The sequence below is a fragment of the Hypanus sabinus genome, chromosome 3 (genome assembly GCF_030144855.1).
Source record: "Hypanus sabinus isolate sHypSab1 chromosome 3, sHypSab1.hap1, whole genome shotgun sequence".
Classification (NCBI taxonomy): Eukaryota; Metazoa; Chordata; class Chondrichthyes; order Myliobatiformes; family Dasyatidae; genus Hypanus; species Hypanus sabinus.
The window spans coordinates 57,817,665-57,843,340 of NC_082708.1; the positions used below are offsets into that span (position 1 = coordinate 57,817,665).

General features: G+C 40.5%; 1 protein-coding gene and 1 long non-coding RNA gene across 6 annotated transcripts in view; one reads left to right on the forward strand and one right to left on the reverse strand.

The window, feature by feature from the left end:
- LOC132391354 (uncharacterized) overlaps positions 1-25,676 on the forward strand; it is a 116,504-nt gene that overhangs the window by 80,761 nt on the left and 10,067 nt on the right. The gene's annotated exons all lie outside the window — the stretch shown is intronic.
- LOC132391350 (interleukin-18 receptor 1-like) overlaps positions 11,257-25,676 on the reverse strand; it is a 47,758-nt gene continuing 33,338 nt past the window's right edge. For all 5 annotated transcript variants that reach the window (XM_059964412.1, XM_059964413.1, XM_059964409.1 and 2 more), the window contains 4 exons: positions 25,129-25,274; positions 20,629-20,772; positions 19,632-19,793; positions 11,257-16,586 (listed from right to left, as the gene is read on the reverse strand). In XM_059964412.1, the coding sequence (XP_059820395.1) occupies positions 16,258-16,586; positions 19,632-19,793; positions 20,629-20,772; positions 25,129-25,274 (781 nt within the window). In that variant the 3' untranslated portion in view covers positions 11,257-16,257. The remainder of the gene's footprint in view (positions 16,587-19,631; positions 19,794-20,628; positions 20,773-25,128; positions 25,275-25,676) is intronic.

The following is a 25,676-nucleotide window of genomic DNA, read 5'->3' on the forward strand; positions in this document are numbered from 1 at the left end:
CGCTAGGACCAGAAGGCACACTGTCAGGATAGTGGGATATCCATCTGGAATGGAGATGAGGGGGGAACTCTTTAGCCAGAGGGTAGTGACTCTGTGGAATCCATTGCCTTGGACAGCTGTGGAAGCCAGGTAATTATATTTAAGGCAGAGGTTGATAGGTTCCTGATTAGCCAGGTTGTCAATGATTACAGGGAGAAGGCAAGAGAAAGGCTTTGAGAAGAACAATAAATTGCCATGATGCAAATGCATAGCAGAATGGATGGGCCTAATGTCTAATTCTGCTCTTGGGTTTTATGGTCTTGCGTAAGGTGACTGACAGGGAGAGATAAAGTTGTGGAGTTGTGGATTAGTGGGTGGAGGTGTTGATCACCCTTACTGCTTGGGAAACTGACTGACTAAGTGTCTGGTGGTCCTAGCATGGATAGTATGTAGCTTCGTCCCTGATTCAAGTGGGACTCTCTATGGCCAGGGTGGGTGGGATCCTTCATGATTTCTGACACCATATGTCTTTGAGGGTGGGTAATCTGACGCCATTGGTGCGTTGGGAAGTTTTGACTGTCAGTTGCAGTGCCTTTCTCTCTGCACCACACAATGATGCAGCATGTGAGGATGCCTTCGACTGCACACCTGACAAGGACATGAATTTAGATGTGCATAGTCTAGCTCTCTTCATCCTCCTCAGAAAGTACATGCATTGGTGAGCTTTCCTGATTGTGTAGGATGTATTCTGGGGCGATGAGAGGTTGTGAGCCGTGTGTACTTCCAGGAGTTTGAAATTGCTGACAATTACCACTGCTATGCCACCAATATAAAGAGGGGTGTGTGTGGTGCTAGTTCTCCTGAAGTTGATAACCATCTCCTTTGTCTCGTTGACATTGAGGAAGGGGTTATTTGCCTGGCAGCAGGCCTCGAGCTCTTCCACCTCATCTCTATTGGCCATCTCATTGCTGTTGGTGATGAGCATTACCACGATCATGTCATCGGAGAATTTGCAATGTGATTACTCACTTGTTTGTCTATGCAGTCCTGTGCGAGCAGATTGTACAGCAGTGGGCTCAGCACACAGCCCCAGGGGGGCACCCGCGTTGAGGATGTTGGGTGGGGGAGGGGCAATTGTGCATCCTGACTATCTGAGGTCTGGGCATTAGGAAATCCAACACCCAGTTGCACAGTGGTGTATTTAGAATGAGGAAGTAGGAGTTTGTTTACTAAGGTCTGAGGGACAATAGTGTTGAATTCTGAACAGAGATCTGGAAGCAGCATTCTGACAACCAGTAGTGTCCTTGTTTTCTAGGTGTGTCATGGCCAGGTGCATGACTGTTGTGGAGTGGTTCTGTCAGAAAACATACTGGTGTGTATCCACTGGTGCAGGAGTGGAATGATTGATATGTCCCATTACCTTCCACTCACTTTATTACGTTTGGCATCAGCGCCACCGGGTGATAGTCATTTAGTCCCAAATATGTAGAACTCTTTGGTACATGGTTGATGATGGCTGATTTGAAGCATGTGGAGACAACAGCTTGGATGTGAAGATGTCTGTAAAGGTGTCAGTGAGCTGCTGTGTAGGCTCCCTGAGTACTCATCCTGGAACGTTGTCTGGCCCAGCCATCATATGGGAGTTGACTCTCTGGATAGTCCTTCTTATGTCTGCTGCTGTTACAGAAAATAGCTGCTCACCTGGCTTTCGTGGCTGGTGTTGCATTGCATGCCTTGAAATGTACATAAAAATTATCTAGAGCATCGGGGAAGGAGGCATCACAGGTGCAGTCAACACTCTTTTTCCATGCACAGTTAGTAATGTCCTTGATGATCAGCCACAAACGCTGGGACCATTACTGGATAGGTGTTCCTGAATGTTGGTCTTTGCCCTCTTGACACTTCAGATAAGGCTTCTCCTGGCTGTTCTGAGAGCTGTTCTACATCCAGGCTTGAAGGCTTTTCTCGGGAGTGCATCTCTGCGCTCAGCCAAGGCTTCTGCTTGAGCTATGAGATGACCATTCCAGGGGTACTAACATTGCCTATACACTTACAGATATAGCTGGTGACAGACGAAGCATATTCCTCAAGATCTGTGTCTCCTCTATTTGTGGCAACCTCTTTGAACATTTGCCAGTTAGTCCATTCATTTAGAACAGTTCTGAAGGATACAGATTGCCTCATTACGTCATACTGTTATGGTCCTCTTGAAAGATTTTTCCATTTTTAGCTGTGATCAGGATGCTATGATTAACGTTTGGAGGCATGACGCAAGAAGCCAAGATGAGGGCATGGGATGGCTTTGTAAGTATCTGGCTTGCTTGTATAAATATGGTCCGATCTATTTGTTCCCCTCATGTCTTGGCGTGATGTGTTGGAGTGCATGGTTTCACATTGGTAGAGGAATGAAGGCATAGAGGAATTTCTTTCTTTTTCACTTTTCATTGAATTTTTCAAAGACAAATACATAACGGTCATAATAGTACAAAGGGAGTGGGACTACATTGTTGGCAATTAACACGTGAGTAAAGACGATAGGTAACACCAATATAATTGACCTCCCTAACCCTTGATATAAACAAGATACAAAAAAAATAAAAAGATGGGAAAAATTGAAAAATCAAAAGCAAAATAAACTGGATGAATTTCTAAACAAGGAGAAAATTAAGGAATCAGCGATGCAAAGGGATTTGCAAGTTCTTGTGCAGGATTTTCCAAAGGTTATCTTATAGGTTGATTTGCTGGTAAAGAAGACAATACAATGTTAGCATTCATTTCAAGAGAACTCAAATACAAAAGCAAGAATGTACTGCTAAGGCTTTAAAAGACATTGGTCAATGGGCACAGAATATTGTGAGCAATTTTGGGCCCCTTATCTAAGAAAGGATGTGCTGGCATTGGGGAGGATCCAGAGGAGATTCACAAGAACGTAAGGATTAACCTATGAGGAAGATTTGATGGCTCTGGGCTTACACTCGCTGGAGTTTAGAAGAATGAGCGGTTATACATTGTAACCTTTCAAATATTGAAAGACCTAGATAGAGTGGACATGGAGAGGAAATTTCCTATAGTGTGGATGACTAGGACCAGAGAGCATAGCCTCAGAATAGAAGAAAGAATTTCTTTAGCCAGAGGGTGATAAATCTATGGAATTCATTGCCACAGACAGCTGTGCAGGCCAAATCATTGGGTATATTTAAAGCTGAGTTTGATGGGTTCTTCATTAGCAGGAACATCAAAGGTTACATGGAGAAGGCAGCAGGATAAGGTTGAGAGGGTTAATAAATCTGCCATAATGGAATGGTGGAGCAGACACAATGGACTGAATGGCCTATTTCTGCTCCTATGTCTCATTGTCTTATGGTGACCTGCCACAATGACAATCGTCCAGTAGCACTTATATCCACTGCGATTCAGAAGCTGGTCTAGAAGCATATCAACTTCTACCTGTGAAAAATCTTGCCTGACAAACCTTTTGGAATTCTTTGAGGAGATTACAAGTAGGATAGATAAAGGGCATGTAGTGGATGTTGCATATTTGGATTTTCTGAAGGCTTTTGACAAGGTGACTTACTTGAGGCTGCTTAGCAAGTTAAGGGCCCATGGTATTACAGGAAAGTTTCTAATATGGTTAGAGCATTGGCTGATTGCTGGGAGGCAGCAAGTGTGAATAAAAGGATCCTTGTAGGGTTGGCTGCCAGTGACTAGCGGTGTTCCGCAGGGATCGGTGTTGGGATTGTTTTTTATGCTGTATATCAATGATTTAGATGATGGAATAGATTGTTTTGTTGCCACGTTTGCAGATGATATGGCAATTGGTGGAAGGGCAGATAGTGTTGAGGAATCAGGGAGACTCCAGAAGGACTTAGGCAGATTAGGAGGATAGGCAAGAAAACACAATCTTGGAAAATGCACTTTGGTAGAAGAAATAAATGTGCAGACTATTTTCTAAACAGGGGGAAAATTCCAAAAATCTGAGATGCAGAGGGACTTGGGAGCCCCTGTGCATATGGTTATCTTGCAGGTTGAGTCGGTGGTGAGGAAGGCAAACACAATGGTCGCATTCGTTTCAAGAGGTCTGGAATAGCAGAGCAGCGATATGATGCTGAGGCTTTATAAGACACTGGTGAGGTCTCACCTTGAGTGCAGTGAACAGTTTTTTGGCTCCTTATCTAAAACAAGATGTGCTGACATTGGAGAAGGTTCAGGGGAAGTTCACAAGGATGATTCCAGGAATGAAAGGTTATCATATGTACCTCCAGACCTGTACTCACTGGAACTTAGAATGTTGAGGAGGGATCTCATCAAACCTTTCAAATGTTCAAAGGCCTGGACAGAGTAGATATGGAAAGAATATTCCCCTTGGTGGGGGACTCTAGGACAAGAGGGCACAGCCTCAGGATAGAGGGGCATTCATTTAAAGCAAAGATGCAGAGAAATTTCTTTCGGCAGAGGGTGGTAAATTTGTTGGATTTATTACCACAGGCAGCTGCGGATGCCAGATTGTTGGGTGTATATAAGACAGAGATTGATAGGTTCTTCACTGGCCGTGGCATCAAAGTTTACAGGGAGAAGGCCAGGGAGTGGGGCTGAGGAAGTGAATAAAGGATCGGCTATGAGTGAATGGTGTAGCAGACTTGATGAGCCAAATGGCCTAATTCTGCTTCGATGTCTTACGGCCTTATTATGGTCTTATAGAAAATCTGGACAGAGAAGATACATATATCACGATACTTTCATTGATTACATCTCAGTATTCAAGACTATCAACTCCTCAAAACTTACCAATAAACTCCGAACTAGGCCTTGATACCTCCTCATGCAAATGAATCCTTGATTTGCTTACTTGCAGACCTCAGTCATTTTGGATTGGCAGCAACACCTCCTCCACAATCACCATCAGCACAGGTGCATCACGTCTGGGTGCCTAGCCCCCTGCTCTACTCGCTTTATACTTATAACTGTGAGCATCAACGCGGTTTGAGTATGACCTAAGTGCAGAGCGAGAGACACTGAAACAGGTCGATAGTTCACAAACTTTAATGTGAACAGTGTTCAAGGGAAAATAAAACAATAAATGCTAGTTCAAACAGGGCTGTTAACTAAAACTCTCAAGCGGGAAACAAAGCCTACCCTGTGCCTGAAAAGAGCATGTAATTATTAGAGTCTTCAGAGTCAGTTGACCCCACAGTCCAATTTCTTGGGCAAGGCCGATGCAAAACAAAGCAAAGCACTGCTGTGCTCTGTCCAAGTCTCGACAAGCCAGACAACGAAAAGTATGGAGTTAAATACTATCACAATTAAATAACAATTAGCTGACACATGCAAATTCAGAAGCATAATTGCCGTATCTACTGTGCTGCCGAATGAGTGGTTGTGACAGTGAGGCTAAGCACAGCTCCAATGTCATACTTAAGTTTGCTGACAACACCAGTGTTGTTGCCTGAATCAAAGGTGGTGATAATCTGGCTGAACGGTGTCACAGCAACAATCTCTCTCTCAACATCAACAAAATTGAAGAGCTGATTACTAGCTAGAGGAAAAGGAAACTGGTGGTCTCTCAGCCAGTCCTGATTGTAGGATGACATAACTGACTATAAGTCATTAAATTCTTCTGGGTTATCATTTCAGAAGATCTGTACACAAGCATCATTACAAAGAAACCACTGCGGCACCTCCATTTTCTTAGAACTTTGCGTAGACGTGTCATATCATCTGGAAGTGTGACAAACTTCTGCAGGTACAGAGTGGAAATATCCTGACAGATTGCATCATGACCCTGTGTGGAAACACCAATGCCCAATATGGAAAAGCCTACATAAAGTAATAAGTGTAGCCCAATCCATCGCAGGCAAAGCTCTCCCCACCATTCAGCACTTCTGCAAGCAGCACTGCCATGAAAAAGCAGCATCCATCATCAAGGACTCCTACCACCTAGGCCTCGCTCTCTTCTTGCTGTTGTCATCAGGAGGGAGGCAGCAGAGTCTTAAGACCCACATCCCACCAGGTTCAGGTATTACAATTCAACAATCAGGCTTCTGAACCAGAGTGGATAACTTCAATCGCCTCAGCGATGAACTGATTCCACAACCTATGGATTCACTTTCAAAGACTCTACAACATGTTCTCAGCATGATTTATTTACTTATTTATTTGTTATTATTATTTTTATTATATTTGCATATTTCTTCTTTTACACATTGGTTGTTTGTCATTCTTTGCATGTAATTTTTCATTGATTCAATTGTATTTTGTTCTACTGCAAAAATTTGAATCTCAATGTAGTAAATGATGACATAAAAGTACTTTGATAATAAATTTACTTTGAACTGTGAGCTTGAAACTACTTCAGTGCATGTATTAATAAACAGAATTTTTCATTAAAATTAACAGTAATCTGAAATTTTGGGGAGAATATCACATAATTTGGGCCAAAAATAATGTTCTGTAAGCCATAGAAACATATACTTGGTGGAGATAGGCCTAGAAGAATAATAATAGTTTTTTTATCACTCAGAGGGTAGTTGATATCAAGAGTAGACTGCCTGAGAGGAAGAAGCTGCAAACCATTGCACTATCAATATCTATCAAGCATCAATATCATCATGTTTCCAATGCAGGGCGAATGGTATTTTGTTTTTGTAGAGAAATTAATCCAAGCATGTTAGAAATAGCTGAAACAAAAAATTTGGAAGTAGAAGCTGAGGGAGACAATTTCCAAATGCTTTCCCTCATTTTCAGCAGCCAGAAGACAAGCATTTCAATGATACAGTGGTAATATTGCATTTTTTCCAAGGTAGGTTGGGTAGTGAAGAAGGTAAATGGGTGCTGTAATTAGACAAGGTATAGAAGACAAGTAAAATCTTGGTACAACTCTGGAAAAAGTTGTTCAGACTACAGCTGGAATATTGTGTTCCAGACACCTTACCTTAGGACTGACATGATTGCACAGATGAGGATGCAGAAGAAATTCACCAGGATGCTGCCTGAGATGGAACAATTCAGTGATGAGGACAGACTTAGATTCATCAGAATCATGGAGCATTACAGCCCAGGAATAGGCCATTCAGCCAACCTAGTCCATGCAGATGTTATCTTTCTGCTTAGTCCCATCAACCTGCACCTGGACCATGGACCTCCATATCCCTCCCATCCATGTACTTATTCAAACTTCTCTTAAATGTTGCACTCAGCAAGACTATTTTCCCTAGACACAAAGAAGGCTGGCTATGTGTGTGGGGGAACCAGACAGAGGAATACAAAATTATCTGAGCAGATGAGAAGGAGAGATATGGGTATATCCCATATATGGGCAGAGGGATGGGTATAGATTTAAGATGAGAGTAGTTTTTTTTTTTACAGAGGATTGGAAAGAGAGTCATTTCACCAAAAGTGTGGTTGACATCAGCGATACACTGACTGGAAGAAAATGAATACAGGAACTCACCACAGTTAACAAGTATAGAATGAGCACTTGGACAACCAAGGCATGATAAACTATGGACCAAGTTCTGTTAACTGGAGTAGTACCTGTGTCTGCGCTGTATGACTCTGTAGTGTTTTAAACATCTTTGATCCACTTGTTCTATTTGCCTAGTAATGCCTTGCTGTGAGAAAACTTTGTATGGTGTCTCTATTTTGGAAGTCTGTTGACAGGGTACATAGCTGATAAGATGCTGGAGAGTAGAAGGTATTGTCTGACAGCTCAGTTCTAGAGGGTAGAACTGGCAGGACACTCTTCCTCCAAAATCTTCACTGTAAAGTATTCTGATTCACCGAATAAAGTATTCATCTGCCCATGAAAACATGTAGCCAGAACAAACAGCCCGTCCTGCCAAGAACTAACTGCTTTATTAGCCAGCATCAGCAAACACAACCCTGCCTGATCATTTTGAATTGGTCCTACAAAAAGTTAGAGGATGATTCCCGCACAGCCATTTGACAGAGGCATAACAAAATCAGAAATTCTTACCCACTCAATGACTTGGACAGAGTAGGAAATGAGAAAACATAAAAGCAGATAGGATTGTGAGAGGAGAAACTCCTACAGGAAGAAATACGCTAGTTTTCACTGGCATTTTCAGTCACAAAATCTAAGTGAGATAAATGAGTGTGATTGGGGATTTCAGTTGAGTGGGTGTTAACTAGTCAAGCAGATAGTTGTTGAATATTTTCAGACACTAAGGCTGCTATTAATGACAACATGATAAAACAAAATTAATATATAAGTTACTTAAAAAGAAAATCAAAAATAAAGGGGCACAGCAATGAAGTGAGTGGAAAATCTTCACTAGAGATGGCACATGTTTGAGAGTCACTGTAGTGGGGAAAAGCTGTATCACATCTAATGGGTGCAAGCCTTCTGGGTTCTGATACTCTATCAGCATAAGGCCCATAGCACGACTCAAAACCACACATAGTTATTTTCTCTGGACTTTCAACCATTTTGGAGAGCGGGCTGTAGATTGAGGGGAAGAGGAAGTGAAGAGACAAAGGAGGAATAGACTGGGTGAAATGAACATTTGTGAGTTGCTGGGTAGAGGATTAGCAGAGGGCTGAAAAACAGATTACGTGTTAGGGAGTATTTGCTGTGGAAATGGACAGGGGAGGGCGAAGGTATATTGACAGAGTTGATACGAAGACTGAGTGGAAACCTGAAAAAGTCAGGGTCACACCCAAAGGAGAATGAATATACGTAGAAAGGCTCAGCAAGGCCACTCACAAAGGGTGAAAAGACTGAACCTAGCTCCCAGAAGGTCAATGCCATCAATGTATGGATTTATATTGGCTAATGCCCCACAATGTGTCAATAATTTGGCTATTTATCTAATTCAGGAACAAGTTTTAGTCTTCCAGTGTATGATGTAATGTAACTCACTGGCCTTTCCAAAGCACTAATTAATGGTATAGTGATAATTGAGTGTTGAACACTATTTGCCCTTACTGCACATGTCCTGTAGCTTCCACTCAAGTACAATATTTCTGCATGTAATTTTGCTGTGTGCACGCAAGGTACTCAATCATACTTTGCAGTTAAGCTTTTAATGAAATTCCTTCCTAGAGAATGCATAGCCTTTTACCTCCTCCAGTCTGTCCACCTTTGCCCAACCACATGTCCTGCACTGTGCCATCTTTGACCACTCCCCTTGTCAAGATGTTCAGCAGGCATAACAGAAGAATGGCTGGACTGACAGAAAGACAGTGCCAAGGGAAGGCATATAACATGGGGGCAAAATCAAAAAGGATAAAGAATGCAGGACTGAAGGTATTGTATTTGAATGCATGCAGAATACAGAACAAGGTAGAGATTGAGAGTTCTGCCTTGTGGGCATCTCTGAGATGTGGCTGGAAAAGGATCATAATTAGGAGGGTAACATGCAAGGGTACACATTGTACTGAAAGGACAGGAAGGTAGGCAGAGGGGTGGGTGGCCTCTTGTGGCACAAAATTAAATCAAGGCCTTAGAAAGTGGTGATATGCCAAAGGGTTTCGGCCCAAAATGTCGACTGTGCTCTTTTCCATAGATGCTGCTTGGCTTGTTGAGCTCCTCCAGCATTTTGTGTGGGCTGATGAGAGTTACACACTGGCTTCCAAACAGTAACCAGGATTGGTATATAAATTACAATGATAGAGAAAACATGTAAAAAGAGAAAAGTTACAAAGGGCATGGATAATTTCAATATGCAGGTAGATTGGGGAAATCGTATTTGTGCTTGATCCCAAGACAGGGAACTTGTAGAATGCCTGAGATGTCTTTTTAGAGTAGCTTGTGGCTGAGCCAACTAGGGGAAATGTAATTGTTTTGTATGATAAATTAGATTTGATTCATAAAGGAATCCTTAGGAGGAAGTGGTTGTGATATGATCAAATTCGCCCTGCTGTTTGGGAGGGAGAAGATAAAGTAAGATGTATCAGTATTACAGTGGAGTAAAGGGAATTACACAGTCATGACAGAGGAGCTGGACCAAGTTTATGGTAAGGAGGCAATATCAGGGATGACAGCAGAACAGCAATGGCTGGAGTTTCTGGGGGGAAATTTGGAAGGCATAGGACAGATACATCGCAAAGCTGAAGAAGTGCTCTAAAAGGAGGATAAGGTAACTGTGGCTGACAAGGGAAGTCAAAGACAGCATAACAGGAAAAGAGAGGGCATATAATAGGAAGTTAGAAAATTGGGACACTTTTAAATTACAGCAGAAGGCAACTAAAAAGCCATAGGGAGAGAAAAAGATGACATACATATGAAGTTAAGTGAGCCAATATTGTAAAGGAGGATGCCAGAAGTATTTTCAGGTATATAAAATGTAAAGGAGAGGTGAGAGTGAATATCAGACCACTGGGAAATAGACTATAAAACCGTTATTTGGGAGCAGAATTAGTGCATTTGGCACATCAAGTCTGCTCTGCTATTTCATCATGGCTGATCCAATTTTTCCTCTCAGCACCAGTCGCTTGCCTCTCCCCCACTCCACATCCCATATCCCTTCATGCTTGGACCAGTCAGGGACTTATTAACATCTGCCTTAAGTATATGGAAAGACTTGGCCTCCACAGCTGCCTGTGGAAATGAATTCCACAGATTCACCACTCTCTGGTTAAAGAAATTCTTCCTCATCTCCATTTTAAAACGACAACCCACGATTGTGAGGCTGTGTCTTCTGGTCTTGGACTCACCAACCAGAGGAAACATCCTGTCCACACCCACTCTATCGAGGCCTTTCATCATTCGATAGGTTTCAATGACGTCACCTCTCATTCTTCTGAATTCTAGTGAACACAGGCCCAGAGCCATCAAACATGATTCATATGACAACCCATTCAATCCTGGAATCATTGTACTGAACATCCTTTGAACCCTCTCCAGTGTCATCATATCCTTTCTAAGGAGCCGACACTACTCACAATACACCAGTTGAGGCCTCACCAGTGCATTATAACACCTTTACATTACATCCGTGCCTTTATATACTAGTGCTCTTGAAATGAATGCTAAACATGCTTCAAGGAGCATAGCAGGAGTATTCGTTTGGGTTATCTTGATAAATAGGTGTTATCAGAATCTTATATTCGTAATGGTCGCAGGATTGACTTTGACACCACAAAACTACTGTGCTGCGCCAACAATTCCAGGATTGAAGAAAGCCATTGAAATAAACCAGTTAAAATCGATATCTATACCCAGCTGGTAGCCTGAGAAGAATTTATTTGTTTTACAGCCATTTAAGCATTTTGAAAAAAATTCTGATAAGATTATTTATTCATGACAATATACGTAAGTAGACTGGAATAATTTTATTTTTATTAAAAACATACAATGTTAAATCAAATAACTCTTCACAATGTGCTCCACAAATAAGTAATTAATTTTATAAAGAAAGACTACTTAAAATGTACTTTTTGACCTCTCCATAACTTCAGGCAGATATTAAAAGCCCTGCATAACTATCCAATAACAATTACTCCTGATGTTATGTTTAATATTTCTCTGTCAGTTATCATATAAAATACAAATTACCCCCATCGCTGCTTTTGAGACTTGCTGAAGAATTAACAGTAAACAGACAATATTAATATCTCCAGATATCTGTAAAACATGTTACCATTACAGGACATGCACGTATCCTTCCTTCTGATCATACACATGTATAAATTGGGAGCAGGAGGAGTATTCTCCATCAATACATAAAGACACCATAGATTGTAATGTTAACTTCACATTCGACTTTGGATAACTGTTTATCGTTTTGCTTATCATGCACCAAAGGGCCTGTATTGTGCTGTAGGTTTTCTATATTTCTATGCAGCTTAGTTTTAAAAATATTCAACTCTGTTTCTACTACCACTTAAGGAAGACAATATCTGCTGAAAGACTTGCTAAGGAACTAAATGGCTCATCTCTGTCTTAAACGGGCAAACACTCACCTTTCAACAGTGATCCTCCGACAGGAAGGAACACTTTCCAGATTTACCCTAGAAATATTCTTCAGAACCTTACATATTTCAGCAAAATCTCCCAGTCTGGTAGATTCAAGTGAATGCAACCTTAGCCTGCTCAATACTTTGTCATATTAACATTTGAAATTCTTCTCTGAATTACTTCAGATTTACATTCTTTATTAAATAAGACCAATACTATACACAATATTCAAGACATGAAATCATCAATGCTTTACATAATCCCCCTTCTTGTGTTCAATTCTGCTAACAGTCAACTATAATATTCTGTTAACTTTCTAACAGCTGCACTTTAGCCTTTTGTGAATCAGAATACGTCATTATCACTTCGCTTCTCAGAGTTCTGCAATTTCTCTGCAGAAAGATAATATACTTGTAAAATTTATTTTTGATACTTTGATGCTACCAAATTTAGCAACTACATTTTAATCTTCTTTATCCACTAGATGGATGACTTGTAAATTCTTGAGACTACAGTAATGTCCTATGGCACACTATTCATTACATTAACCACGATTTCCTGTTATTCAACCATTCTTCTAATGTGTAAACCTCTTATACCATGAACTTTTATTTATCACAATCATATTTAGTATAGTGCCTCATCAAATGCCTGCAGATAACCTAAGTACCAATAATCTGTCTTTATCATCAACTCACATATAATTTTCTAAAAATTCTGATTGATCAAATTAATTGGTCAAACTTCGCCAGCTTGGTATCAGCTCATCCCTCTGCAATTGGACATCGGACTTTCTGACAAACAGACTCCAATCTGTTAAGTTAGACAACCTCTCCTCCTCCACTCTCACCCTGAGCACCCTGAGCCCTCTTCTGTACTCCCTTTTCACCTATGACTGCATTCCTGTGTATGGTCCTAACTCCATAATCAAGTTTGCAGAGGACACCACAGTGGTTGGCCTGATCAGAGGGGATGACAAGATGGCCTACAGGAATGAGGTCCAGCACCTGGCCGTGTGGTGTGCTGACAACAGCCTGGCCCTTAACACCCAGAAGACCAAGATCATTGTGAATTTCAGGCATGCTAGAAGCCACACTCACGTCCCCCTCTACATCAATGGAGCTGTAGTGGAGCATGTCTCAAGCTTCAAATTCCTTGGTGTCCACATTTCCGAGGATCTCACCTGGTCCCTGAACTCCTCCATCCTGATCAAAAAGGTGCAACAGTGCCTTTTCTTCCTGCGGAGCATCAAGAAAGCTCACTTCTGTCCCAGGACACTGACGGACTTTTACTGCTGTACCATTGAAAGCATACTCACCAGCTACATCTCAGCGTGGTATGACAATTGTCCTGTATCGGATCGCAAAGCACTCCAGCGTGTGGTGAAAACTGCCCAGCAGATTATAGGCACCCAATTGCCCACCATTGAGAACATCTACCATAAACACTGCCTGGGCAGGGTGAAAAGCATTATCAAGGATAAAGCTAACCATGGACTTTTTACTCTCCTCCCATTCAGTAGGTGCTACAGGAGCCTCCGCTCCCGCACCAGCAGGCACAGGAAGAGCTTCTTCCCTGATGCCGTGACCCTGCTGAACCTCACATCACAGCACTAAGCAGTATTGCACCCATATTGTACTGTCTCAGTAATTTTAAATTTGTGTGCTGTAGCACTTACTTTTAATTCACAGTTATTTTGAAAATAACACTATTCTTTGCATTTCTGGTTAGATGCTAACTGCATTTCATTGAACTTGTAACTGTACCTGGCACAACAACAATAAAGTTGAATCTAATCTAATCTAATCTAAAATGTGATTCCCTTTTCAAAAGCACATTGACTTTGCCAGGTAGCCTGAATATTCCCCGAAGAACCATAGTATTTTCAAGAATATCTTCTAACTTCCCCAGCCTACTTTGGGCCTACTCCAGGGTTCAGATCTAAGGACCCAATTTGGTTCAGAATGTTGTTGTTCACTTCGATTGTCTGCATTTGTGTTTTTTTTCCTATCTCTTGCACATCGAGTGTTGGTCTTTAATCCATTACCAACAACCTCATAGTTCCCTCAACCCGCACCTCCCATTTCTACCTCCTACCCAAGCTCAAAAACCTGCTTGTCCAGGTAGACTCATTGTTTGTGCCCCACTAAATTTATATCTGCCCACCTTGACTCCATTTTATCCTCCGGTTCAGTCCCTTCCTACTTACATCCATGCACCCACGTGGAGCTCATCAACTTCTTCAACTTTGCTTCCAACTTCCACTCTGCCCTCAAATTCACTTGGTCCATTTCTGACTAATCACTCCCCTTTCTCCATCTCTCTGTCTCTATCTCTATAGACAGCTTACCTATTGATGTTGATTATAAACCCACTGACTCTCACAGCTACCTGGGCTATACCTCCTCCCATCCTGCTACTTGTAAGAACCCCATCCCCTTCTCTCAATTCCTCTGTCTCTGCTGCAGCTGACCTCAGGATGAGGCTTTTCATTCCAGAATGAAGGAGATGTCCTCTTCCTTCAAAGGGGATTCACTTCCTCCACCATCAATGCTGCCTTCAACTACAGCTCTTCCATTCTGCACACATCTGACCTCACCCCACCACGGATAAGGTTCCTCTTGTTCTCACCTACCGCCCCACCAGCCTCCGCATCCAGTACACAACTCTCTGTAATTTCCGCCATCTCCAGTAGAATCCCACCACCAAGCACATATCTCCCTCCACCCCTCCCACTTTCTGCTTTCCACAGGAATTGACCCTCCCTTGTCCATTTGTCCCTCCCAACTGATTTTCCTCCTCGCACTTATCCTTGCAAGTGGAACAAGTGCTACACTCACCCCTACACCTCCTCCCTCACTATCATTCAGGACCCCAGACAGCCCTTCCAGGTGAGGCGACAACTGTGAATCTGTTGGGGTCATCTTCTTTATCTGGTGCTCCTGGTGTGGCCTCCTCTGTATTTGCGAGACCCGACATAGTTTGGGAGACACCTTCGTGGAGCACCTACACTTCATCTACCAGAGAAAGTGGGATTTCTCAGCAACCACCCATTTAAACTCCATTTCCCACCTCCATTCCAACATGTCAGCGCATGCCCCTCTACTATCACAGTGAGGACACTCGCAGGTTGGAGGAGCAACACCTGATATTCCATCTGGGTGGCCTACAACCTGATGGCATGAACATCAATTTCTCGAACTTCCAGTAATGCCCTCCCCTTCACCATTTCCCATTCCCTCTCTCACCTCCCTCTGGTGCTCTCCCTCCCTTTTCTTTCTTCCATGGCCTTGTACCCTCACCTATCAGACTGCCCCTTCTCCAACTCTGTAACTCTTTCATGAATCAACTTCCCGGCTCTTTATTTCACCACTCCCCCTCACCCAGGTTTCACCTAGCACCTTGTGGTTCTTCCTCCCCCCTCCACTTTATTACTCAGACTCTTCATCTTTTCTTCTCCAGTCCTGGCAAAGGGTTTCAGTCCTAAATGTTGACTGTACCCGTTCCCACAGATGCTGCCTGGCCTGCTGAGGTCCTCCAGCATTTTGTGTGTGTTGCTTGGATTTCCAGCATCTGCAGATTTTCTCATTTTTTAATTTGTTTTCTTTAATTGTGTTTTTTCAGGTTTTTTGAAATGTGGCTGCCTGTAAGTAAACAAGGTTTTATAATTTATACATTTTTTGATAATAAATGTACCTTGACTTCGACTAACATGTTCTGTTTGACGGATTATAAGCTAACTAAGCTACAGATTCCTGCCTTCTATCTCTCCCTTTCTCAATGGGGGTGGGGGGGGGGGGTTGATTTACTATTTTCCGATTTATTGGAACCATCCCAGAATCAAGGAAATTTTGGAAAATTAAAACTTACACTTCAGTTCCCTCACAACCACTTCTTTGAAACCTTAGGATGAAGTATATAAAAAACCCAATGAGTTCTAAGTTCACAGTTCGAATTACATTTCACCACTATCTCCTTGACGATCATAATTTTCTCTATGTTCACCCACCCTTCCTGAATTCCAGATTCATATCTACTTCTAGAATGCTTAATTTATTCTCTATAGTTCTTTGTATGGGCTGGTTCAGTTGTTGAAATCAGATTAAATACTGAGATGTGATATTGTAGATTGCAAATTAGAAGGACAAGGATTTGTCAGAATACTATTTCTTGTTCCATATTTGTATTGATTTCTTTTTCTATTTGGCAACAATTTTGCAATTTCACCTAACTCAAAACTATTTATTCTACAATTCTTATTTATGCCACAGAACCATGAATTTTCCACGACTTAATACCAATAAATGCATAATCACTTTATCATCAGATTCTGGTATCAAATTGCAAATTGTTCTTCCACTTCATGAGCTCTCAGCTGCGTTAGTGTATTTTGCTGGCATAAGGTATCTTATCTTTTTCCAAAAGTATGAATTCTGTGGTAGAGATTCATTCGTCCACTTCACTGTCCTGTCTGATTTCAAAATAAGCTGAAGTGACAGTGGTAAAAATGTTGTGTCTCGTATTGGAATATATTCAATAAGTATTGGCTTTATTAACCTCTCGACCAAGGCTTGATGAAGACCTGTCATCAAGCCATACATAGAACTGTCATTTGCCATATATTCAGCACAGAGTATTATAATCAAGGTTCTGGATTTGTTGATGTAGCAAAGCATTTCATCGACAGAAGCTGCAAAGAGAAAAAAAATTGATGATCAAATAATTTAATAAAATAAACACCAACCTGTGTTACTTTACAGATCATTGGCCTTGTTACTCAGATATTTAAAATATCTGTAGATAGTGCTGTGGATAGTGTGGAGGGCTGTCAGAGGTTACAACGGGACATTGATAGAATGCAAAACTGGGCTGAGAAGTGGCTGATGAAGTTCAACCCAGATGAGTGTGAAGTGATTCATTTTGGTAGGTCAAAGACTCTTGGTAGTGTGGAGGATCAGAGGGATCTTGGGGTCCAAGTCCATAGGACACTCAAAGCTGCTGCGCAGGTTGACTCTGTGGTTAAGAAGTCATACAGTGCATTGGCCTTCATCAATTGTGGGATTGAGTTTAAGAGCTGAGAGGTAATACTGCAGCTATATAGGATCCTGGTCAGACCCCACTTGGAGTACTGTGCTCAGTTCTGGTCACCTCACTACAGGAAGGATGTGGAAACCATAGAAAGGGTGCAGGGGAGATTTACAAGGATGTTGCCTGGATTAGGGAGCATGACTTATGAGAATAGGTTGAGGGAACTCGGCCTTTTCTCCTTGGAGTGACGGAGGATGAGAGGTGACCTGATAGAAGTATACAAGATGATAAGAGGCATTGATCGTGTGGATAGTCAGAGGCTTTATCACAGGACTGAAATGGCTAGCACAAAAGGGCACAGTTTTAAGGTGCTTGGAAGTAGGTACAGAGGAGATGTCAGGGTTAAGTTTTTTTATGCAGAGAGTAGTGAGTGCATGGAATGGGCAGCCGGTGATGGTGGTGTAGGCGGATACAATAGGGTCTTTTAAGAGACTCCTTGAACTTAGAAAAATAGAGGGCTATGGGTAACTCTAGGTAATTTCTAAGGTAAGGACATGTTCGGCACAGCTTCGTGGGCTAAAGAGCCTGTATTGTGCTGTAGGCTTTCTATTTCCTAAATGCTTTGTTTTATGCTACTCCTCAGCTATATAATTTAAATTTATCAAACTTCTTAGATCAGGAATTTACTCTCAAAGGCAAAAAAAGGTGGATTCTAGACACCTGAAATTGGAACAGAGTATGCTGAAAATACTCAGCAGGCCAGGCAACATCTGTGGAGAATTCTGATGATAGATTATTGACTTGAATTGTTAACACTGTTACCCATGAGGAGGCATTTGTGACCCTACAGCACATTAAGGTGGATAATTCCCCAGTGACTTCGGACTTTGTGATGAGGATGGAGAAGAAATTGTAGAGGCCCTTGTGGAGGTACTGGCTTCATTTTAAGCCACTGGTAAAGTTCCCAAAAACTGGAAGGCAGCTAATGTTGTTCCATTGTTTGAAGAGGGTAACAAGGACAACCCAGAGAAAGACAGGCTGTTTAACCTGACACCAGTGATGGAGAATTTACTGGAGGGAACTCAGAGGAACAGGATCCACCATAATTTGGACGAAGTCTAATTCAGTAGAGTCAGTAGGGCTTTGTGTGTGAAAAGTTGGGATTTCAGAATCTTTTAAGTTTTTTGAAGAAGTAACCAAAAAGACAGATGAGAGTAGAGCAGGATATTGTCAACTGGATTTTGGAAAGGCCTTGACAGGACTGGTCAGGAAGGTTTAGGTCCCATGGGATCCAAGGAGAGATACTTGGGTGGATTCAAAATTGGCTTGAAGTTCGAAAGCAGAGGTTGGTGGTTGAACGTTGTTTTTCAGAATGGAGGCCAGCGACTAGTGGTGTGCCACAGGTGTTAATGTTAGGACCCTTGCTATTTGTTATTCATATAAATGATTTGAATGTGACTGCACGAGATTTGATTGGTAAGTTTACAGATGACACAAAATTAGGAGGTGTTCTCAATAGTGAGGAAAGGTATCATAGGTGATTATATGATCTTGATCAGTTAAGCAAGTGGGCCACAAATACAATATATGTGAGATGATGCACTTTGGAAAGTCAAACAAGTATAGGACTTGTACTACGTATGTTAAAGCACTAGGAAATATAATGAAACAGAGGGCCCAGGAGTACAATTACAAAGGATAGAGTACAGGGAAATACGTACAAGGATATTGCCAATACTAGGGAGCCTGAGTTGTAGGGAGAGGTTGGCCAGACTACATCTCCATTCACTGGAACACAGAAGAATGAGGGGCAACTTTATAGTAGTATTTACATTTATGAAAGGCATAATAAAGGTGGATGGCAATAGTCTTTTTCTTATGATAGGAGGGTCCAAAACTAAAGGGCATAGTTCTAGGGTGAAAGGTAAAATCTTCAAAGGAACTTAGCTACATTTTTCATGAGGAGGGTGGTGAGTTTATGGAGCAAACTGCCAGAAGAAGTGGAAGAAGCAAGTACAGTTGTATTCTTTGAGAAGCACAATATGGTGTCTACTGCACTGGAGAACCCAAACACACAATAGATTGTGTGATCACATTGTACTGCACCTACATTCATTCCTCAGGCGTTAACTTGAGCTTCCAGTTGCCTGTCACTCTAATTCTATATCTATGACCTACCTGTCAGTGGCCTCATGCTCTTTTCCAATGAGGCCTAACATTAACTTAAGAAACAGTTAAATTCAATAGTTTTAGGCAATTTGATAGGTATACTTTCATCACACTGGCTGCAATCACCAAATGAAATAATTCACCATCAGAATTTCAAGAATAAACAGGGACGGACAACTAAATCTGACATTGCACTGCCAATACCCCATGAACAAATTTAACACAATGTATAATGGGAAGGAAGTACTTACAATATTAATTAGTATGCTGTCTAGAAATCAAAGTTCTGTTGACATTAGGAGGAATGAATGAAATGTGATTAAAGAGAGATAGAAATTCAGTGGATGGGAATGGGATGGGTCTGGCTCAACAGGAGCATACTTGATGTATCAAACAAAAAGTAAATGAAGAAATCTTCATACTCTTGTTTAGAAACAAGACAAAGAAAAGGCTCAAGGATGATGATTGCTAATGAATGTATTTTCTCATATAAAGCGTACATTTTAGTACTGCAGTTAAGTTGAAGAGACAACTGTACCTGATCCAGGAAGCACATCACGTTCAAAAATGCACAAACGATAGCCAAATTTTTGTTCTAGAATTGTGGGTAATAGTTTCAAAGCAAAAGCTTCTACCTCAGCGCAGATGACAGTCTCTTTACTCTTAAGAAGCAATACGTAGGCATCATATTCCTTACTGTCTGAAAGTCAAATCCAAAAAGTGAGTATTAGTTATTATATTTAATACACTGATTATTATGTGTGATGACTATTGCTTTGTAAAGCAATGAGTGAGCTGCACTCCAGTCACTAGTATGCATGTTGTAAAAAGCTGCTGGTGTAAATCTTCAGGCTTTCATTGATGGCAAACAGCACCTTTAAAACAGTAAGTAATGACCTGCCCGTTTTTATCAAATGGGTGGCCAGAATTGCTTTCCTCTGTCTACTCGAACAATTTGGGCTGCATAACATCATGTTAATTTAGACCAAATCCTAGAGCCCATAGTGAAACCAGTTTAAATGATTTAAACAAATTATTAGTTAGCGTATTTGTGACAGGAATGATGTATCATCACTGAGAATAAAGAATAACTCAACATAAAACAAGTCCAATGTGCCAATCACCAAAATTATTTTTGCACTTCCAGGCTAGTAGATGTCACTTTCCTGGGAAAGTCTGAAGTTTGTAGGGAAGGGGGAAGAGCTGTGAAATTCATTAAAACTGCTAATGTCATCTGGTTGCTTGTGGTTGGAATTGGAAGGTGGTTCTGCAGATGTTTTTAATAGCATTTGTACAGTGAAAGTGCTTAGGTTTCTGTGACTTATAGTGAATTTTGGTAATGCACAAATTCACAATAGACCGCTTAGGATGTGGAAAGGTGCAGGTGACTGCAACCTGAATTTACAGATGCGTTGATATCCTGGTTAGGGAGAGGTCCATAAGCAAAATCCAACACTTCAGTTCAGGGTTTATCTATTCATCTTTGGTATGAATCAAAATAAGATTTATGCATACGGTTATTTTTAGAATTTTACCTTGTAGAGTTTCATCCTTGGAAATTAAGTCCCTGAAGCAAAGGGCCAAGTCTATTTTGAACCTGGCATAGACCACTGCTACAATAATGATAACAACCAAGGTTGAAAACAGTAGCAGGAATATTAGACAGAAGTCATATTTGCCTACAGAAATTAAAGAAAATTTGTGATCAGCATCATTAATGCAGAGTATCAATCAAACATTGCAGTCACAGAGAACACAAAACCCCACAGTTTCCAGTTATCTTCTTCCCAATGGAAGGCATACATGTGAGAAGTTAAGTGGCAATGGCTCAATGAAGTTAATTAGCTAATTTGACCTCTTAATCTCCCGAATTTAAATTATTGGAAAATTACCTCAATGAAATGTATAGATGATAGGGTAGATGGCGGGATAATATTTTCTCTTGCCAAATGTTAGATGTGACAATCTCAAATAAGGGGTCAACTATTCAGTAGAGCAATGACAAGAAATTTACTTAGCTGGGGGAAAACACACAGAACACTGGAAGGAACTCAGCAGATCAGGCAGACTCAACAGGTCAAAAATAAACAGTCAACATTTCAGGCTGACATTCTTCATCAAGACCTCACCTGAATTTCCAGCACCTGCAGAGTCTCTTGTTTATCTTTACCCAGATTAGAGGGTAGCAAATCTTTGGAATGCAATGCCCATAAATCCAGTAATGGCTCAATCACTAAGTACATTCAAGACAGATTGATAGATTTTAGATAATAAGAAAATCAAGAGATTCAGGATTTGTGAAGGACGTGCTGTTGATGTATAAGATCAGCCTTGAGTTTATTGAATGGTGGAGCAGAACAGAGGGGTGGAGTGACTTTCTCTTGCTTGTGTAGTTATGTGGTATTGATGCTGTGCAAATACCACCAGTCAGGCTTCAATAATTTTGTTTATCAGTGTATTGCATTAGTGGCTTATTTTAAACATTCATGCACCTGAAATTCTGACCATTTATCTTTATATAGCTGTGATCTGCTGAGTGTTTCCAATACTTTTTGATTTTAATATATATTTTTGGATTTGCAAGCTTTTCAATTTTTATTTTTATCATTTATTTGAAATGGGCAGGAATTAATTATAATTTTTGATATATTCTAACTTGCAACCGACTATCAATTTGCAGCCGATGCAGTGAAACTCATGATTGTGACCCTATCTTCCCACTTCTCATTCTTCCTTTCCCTAGTTCCTACCAGATTGATGCCAATATACTTGTTCATGCTGATTCAAATTTAATGCTTTACACAAAATGTAAAATTCTGCAGTTGTTGGAAACATGTTGCAGGTCAGACTGGAGGAATGGGACAATCAACATACTGAATGTTCCAGGTTTGAACCCCTCTATAGAAAGGGAAGAATTGACTTCGTAAACAGCATTTAAAAATGGAAGGAACAAAATGAAACAACAAAGTTATCACATACAAATAGATAAACAAGAAAGGGAAGCTGCTCATCTTTGAAGTGGTGGCAAAATAAATGTCATTACAGTTTTGACAAAAGAAACATTTTGCCTTTGTCTCTCAATTATCTCATGTTACCCTCTTGCTGATTCATGCCATTTATCCGCCTTCTGGTTTCAACAATATTTTTACCAGTTTCCCTTTTCATCTGTTTTTCCCCCACCAACTACCAACAGTTGAAAGGGGGAAAAAAAACAGATGACTGTTATATGCTGTTCATCTAAGGATGTTACCAAGGTGTTCTGTGTTTATGGATTTAGACAATGGACTATGGATGTTTTTTCAGTTTTATAGTTTTTATATTCCGTGTTTTCACTTACGCTTTCTCTTTTTACCTGCAGGAAAGGGAGATTTGGGAGTTGATGTTCGTGTGGCATTTTCTGTGGTGGACAGGGTCTAATGATCAATGTTCTTGTTGCATTTTTCTGTTTCTGTAATTATCCACGATGCCACCTATCTTGGTATCATCTGCATACTTACTAATCCAATTTACCACCCCATCATCCAGATCATTAATGTATTTGACAAACAACATTGGGCCCAGTACAGATCCCTGAGGCACGCCACTAGTCACCGGCCTCCAACCTGACAAACAGTTATCCACCACTACTCTCTGGCATCTCCCATCCAGCCACTGTTGAATCCATTTTACTACTTCAATATTAATACCTAATGTTTGAACCTTCCTAACTAACCTTCCATGTGGAACCCTGTCAAAGGCCTTACTGAAGTCCATATAGACACCATCCACTGCTTTACCCCCGTCAACTTTCCTAGTAACCTCTTCAAAAAATTCAATAAAATTGGTCAAACATTACTTTCTTTAAAAGTGCCAGTACCTCCACTTTTTTAATCATCACAGTTTTAATAACTACCCTACTTGTTTCCCTTACCTTACACAATTCAATATCCTGCTCCTTAGTGAATACCGAAGAAAAGAAATTGTTCAAAATCTCCCCCATCTCTTTTGGCTCCGCACATAGCTGTCCACTCTGATTCTCTAAGGGACCAATTTTATCTCTCACTATCCTTTTGCTAATAATATAACTGTAGAAACCCTTTGGATTTACTTTCACCTTACTTGCCAAAGCAAACTCATATCTTCTTTTAGCTTTTCTAATTTCTTTCTTAAGATTCTTTTTACATTCTTTATATTCCTTGAGCACCTCATTTACTCCATGCTGCCTATATTTATTGTAGATCTCTCTCTTTTTCCTAACCAAGTTTCCAATAACCCTTGAAAATCATGGCTCTCAAACATAAAGATTCTGTACACTCAAAATTTGACCTTTAAATGACCTCCATTTCTCTATTACATCCTTCCCATAAAACAAATTGTCCTAATCCACTCCTTCTAAATCCTTTCGCATCTCCTCAAAGTTAGTCTTTCTCCAGTCAAAAATCTCTACCCTGTGTCCAGACCTATCCTTCTCCATAATTATATTGAAACTAATGGCATTGTGATCACTGGACCCAAAGTGCTCCCCAACTCATACCTCCGTCACCTGACCTATCTCATTCCCTAACAGGAGCTCCAACACTGCCCCTTCTCCGGTTGGTACCTCTATGTATTGCTGCAAAAAACATGTGCTGCACACATTTTACAAACTCTGAACCATCCAGCCCTTTTACAGAATGGGCTTCCCAGGCTGTGTGGAAAATTAAAATCTCCCACAATCACAACCCTGTGCTTACTACAAATATCTGCTATCTCCTTACAAATTTTCTCCTCCAATTCTCGCTCCCCATTAGGTGGTCTATAATACACCTCTATAAGTGTTGTTACACCTTTCCCATTCCTCAATTCCACATAAATAGTCTCCCTAGATGAGCCCTCTAATCTACCCTGCCAAAGCACCGCTATAATATTTTCTCTGACAAACAATGCAACACCTCCCCCTCTTGCCCCTCCGATTCTAGCACACCTGAAGCAACAAAATCCAGGAATAATTAGTTGCCAATCACAACTCTCCCACAACCATGTTTCACTAATAGCTATAACATCATATTTCCAGGTATCAATCCATGCTCTAAGCTCATCCACCTTTCTTACAATGCTCCTAGCATTAAAATAAATGCATTTAAGAAATTTTCCAACTCTTACTCTCTGTTTATCCCTAACAGTGCAATCAAATTTACTATCTTCTTTTTCTTCCTTCTCTCCTATATCTTCGGTCTGAGCACTCCCCTTCTTTATCACCTGCCTATCCTCCCTCATGCATTGTCTACATGCTTTCTCTATTTGTGAACTAACCTCCACTCTCCTCAATTTGATTCCCACCTCCCAACCATTCTAGTTTAAAGTCTTGTACACGGCTCTCATACATTTAATTTGAAGAGAATGAAGAGAATATGTAACTGCATTACAATGAAAAAAGAAAAAGAGCCTATATAGAACTGGCATCTTTTCATATTGGCATACTCCCAATATAATAGTTGTTTCCTTTTTGATGAACCAAGATGGGTGATTGTACAAAATTAAAACGCTCAACAAAAATGGTGAAATTTAACATTATGGTACACCGTAAATCTATGAAGTATAATGTCAGGATAAAGGGTCAGCCATATGAAACTTGGGTGAGGAAGAATTTTTACCATTATAAATCTTTGCAATTCACTATTCAAGAGGTCTTTGGATTTTAAATAAATTGGTATAATCTAAAGTGAGATGGATGGATTTTGTACTGGAGGTCTTGAGGACTATGGAGGACACTCAGGGGCTCAAAGGACTATTTGACCTACTGTTGGCCCTTTTTTGTATCTCCTTATTTTCTTAACAAGTCAAATCTATCCAGATATTAGCTATGGACATGCAGCCACCACTGCAAATGAAAACCCAAGCAACTCTATTATTGCACACAGCTTATTAATCTTCAATCTAAAAACAACTAATTCATCATAAAATGAATCCAGAACATTTTAATCCAGATGCTTAGCTTTCACTGATTTTGGCCGCCAGTAATCCAATGATCCAACTTCAATTTATTATTCTATTACTTGAATGAGAAAATGCAGTACCTTTTTCCCGAAGAGTGACAGTGCCATTTAAGTCCGTCTCTGGACAAATTAATTTACAAATGAAAGGTTCATTCAGATGCTCTTTTTCAATTTTTTTGAACACCAGGGTGCTTATCTGATATGTTCTACTGCCTTTTGTGACAACCCTAAGAGGAACAGAATTGTGAGATTGTCATTATTGAAAATAAGGAATTGTGTTAATTAAGCATCCAATGCCAGTGTATAACTGAAATATTCATGTTTTTAAGCTGCTTACAGAAATCGAACATGTTAGTATAATTGCACATTTACTCAGGCTCGATGGGATTTTGGATTATTTCTTCTATGATTTTTCATTAATTACAGTTAAAGTAAATATTAGCTATTTACTTTAATGACAGTCATCCCGGAGGACCTTCCAGTTTAATGACAGCTGATATTAAGCAATAAATTGGAAATTTAACACAGCCAATATTTGAACTCTGGAGAATATTGCTTCCAATAATTTATATTTGCTGCAAAAGCTTTGACAATGGGCTGAGTATAATCTATATCAGTATATCTCCTAC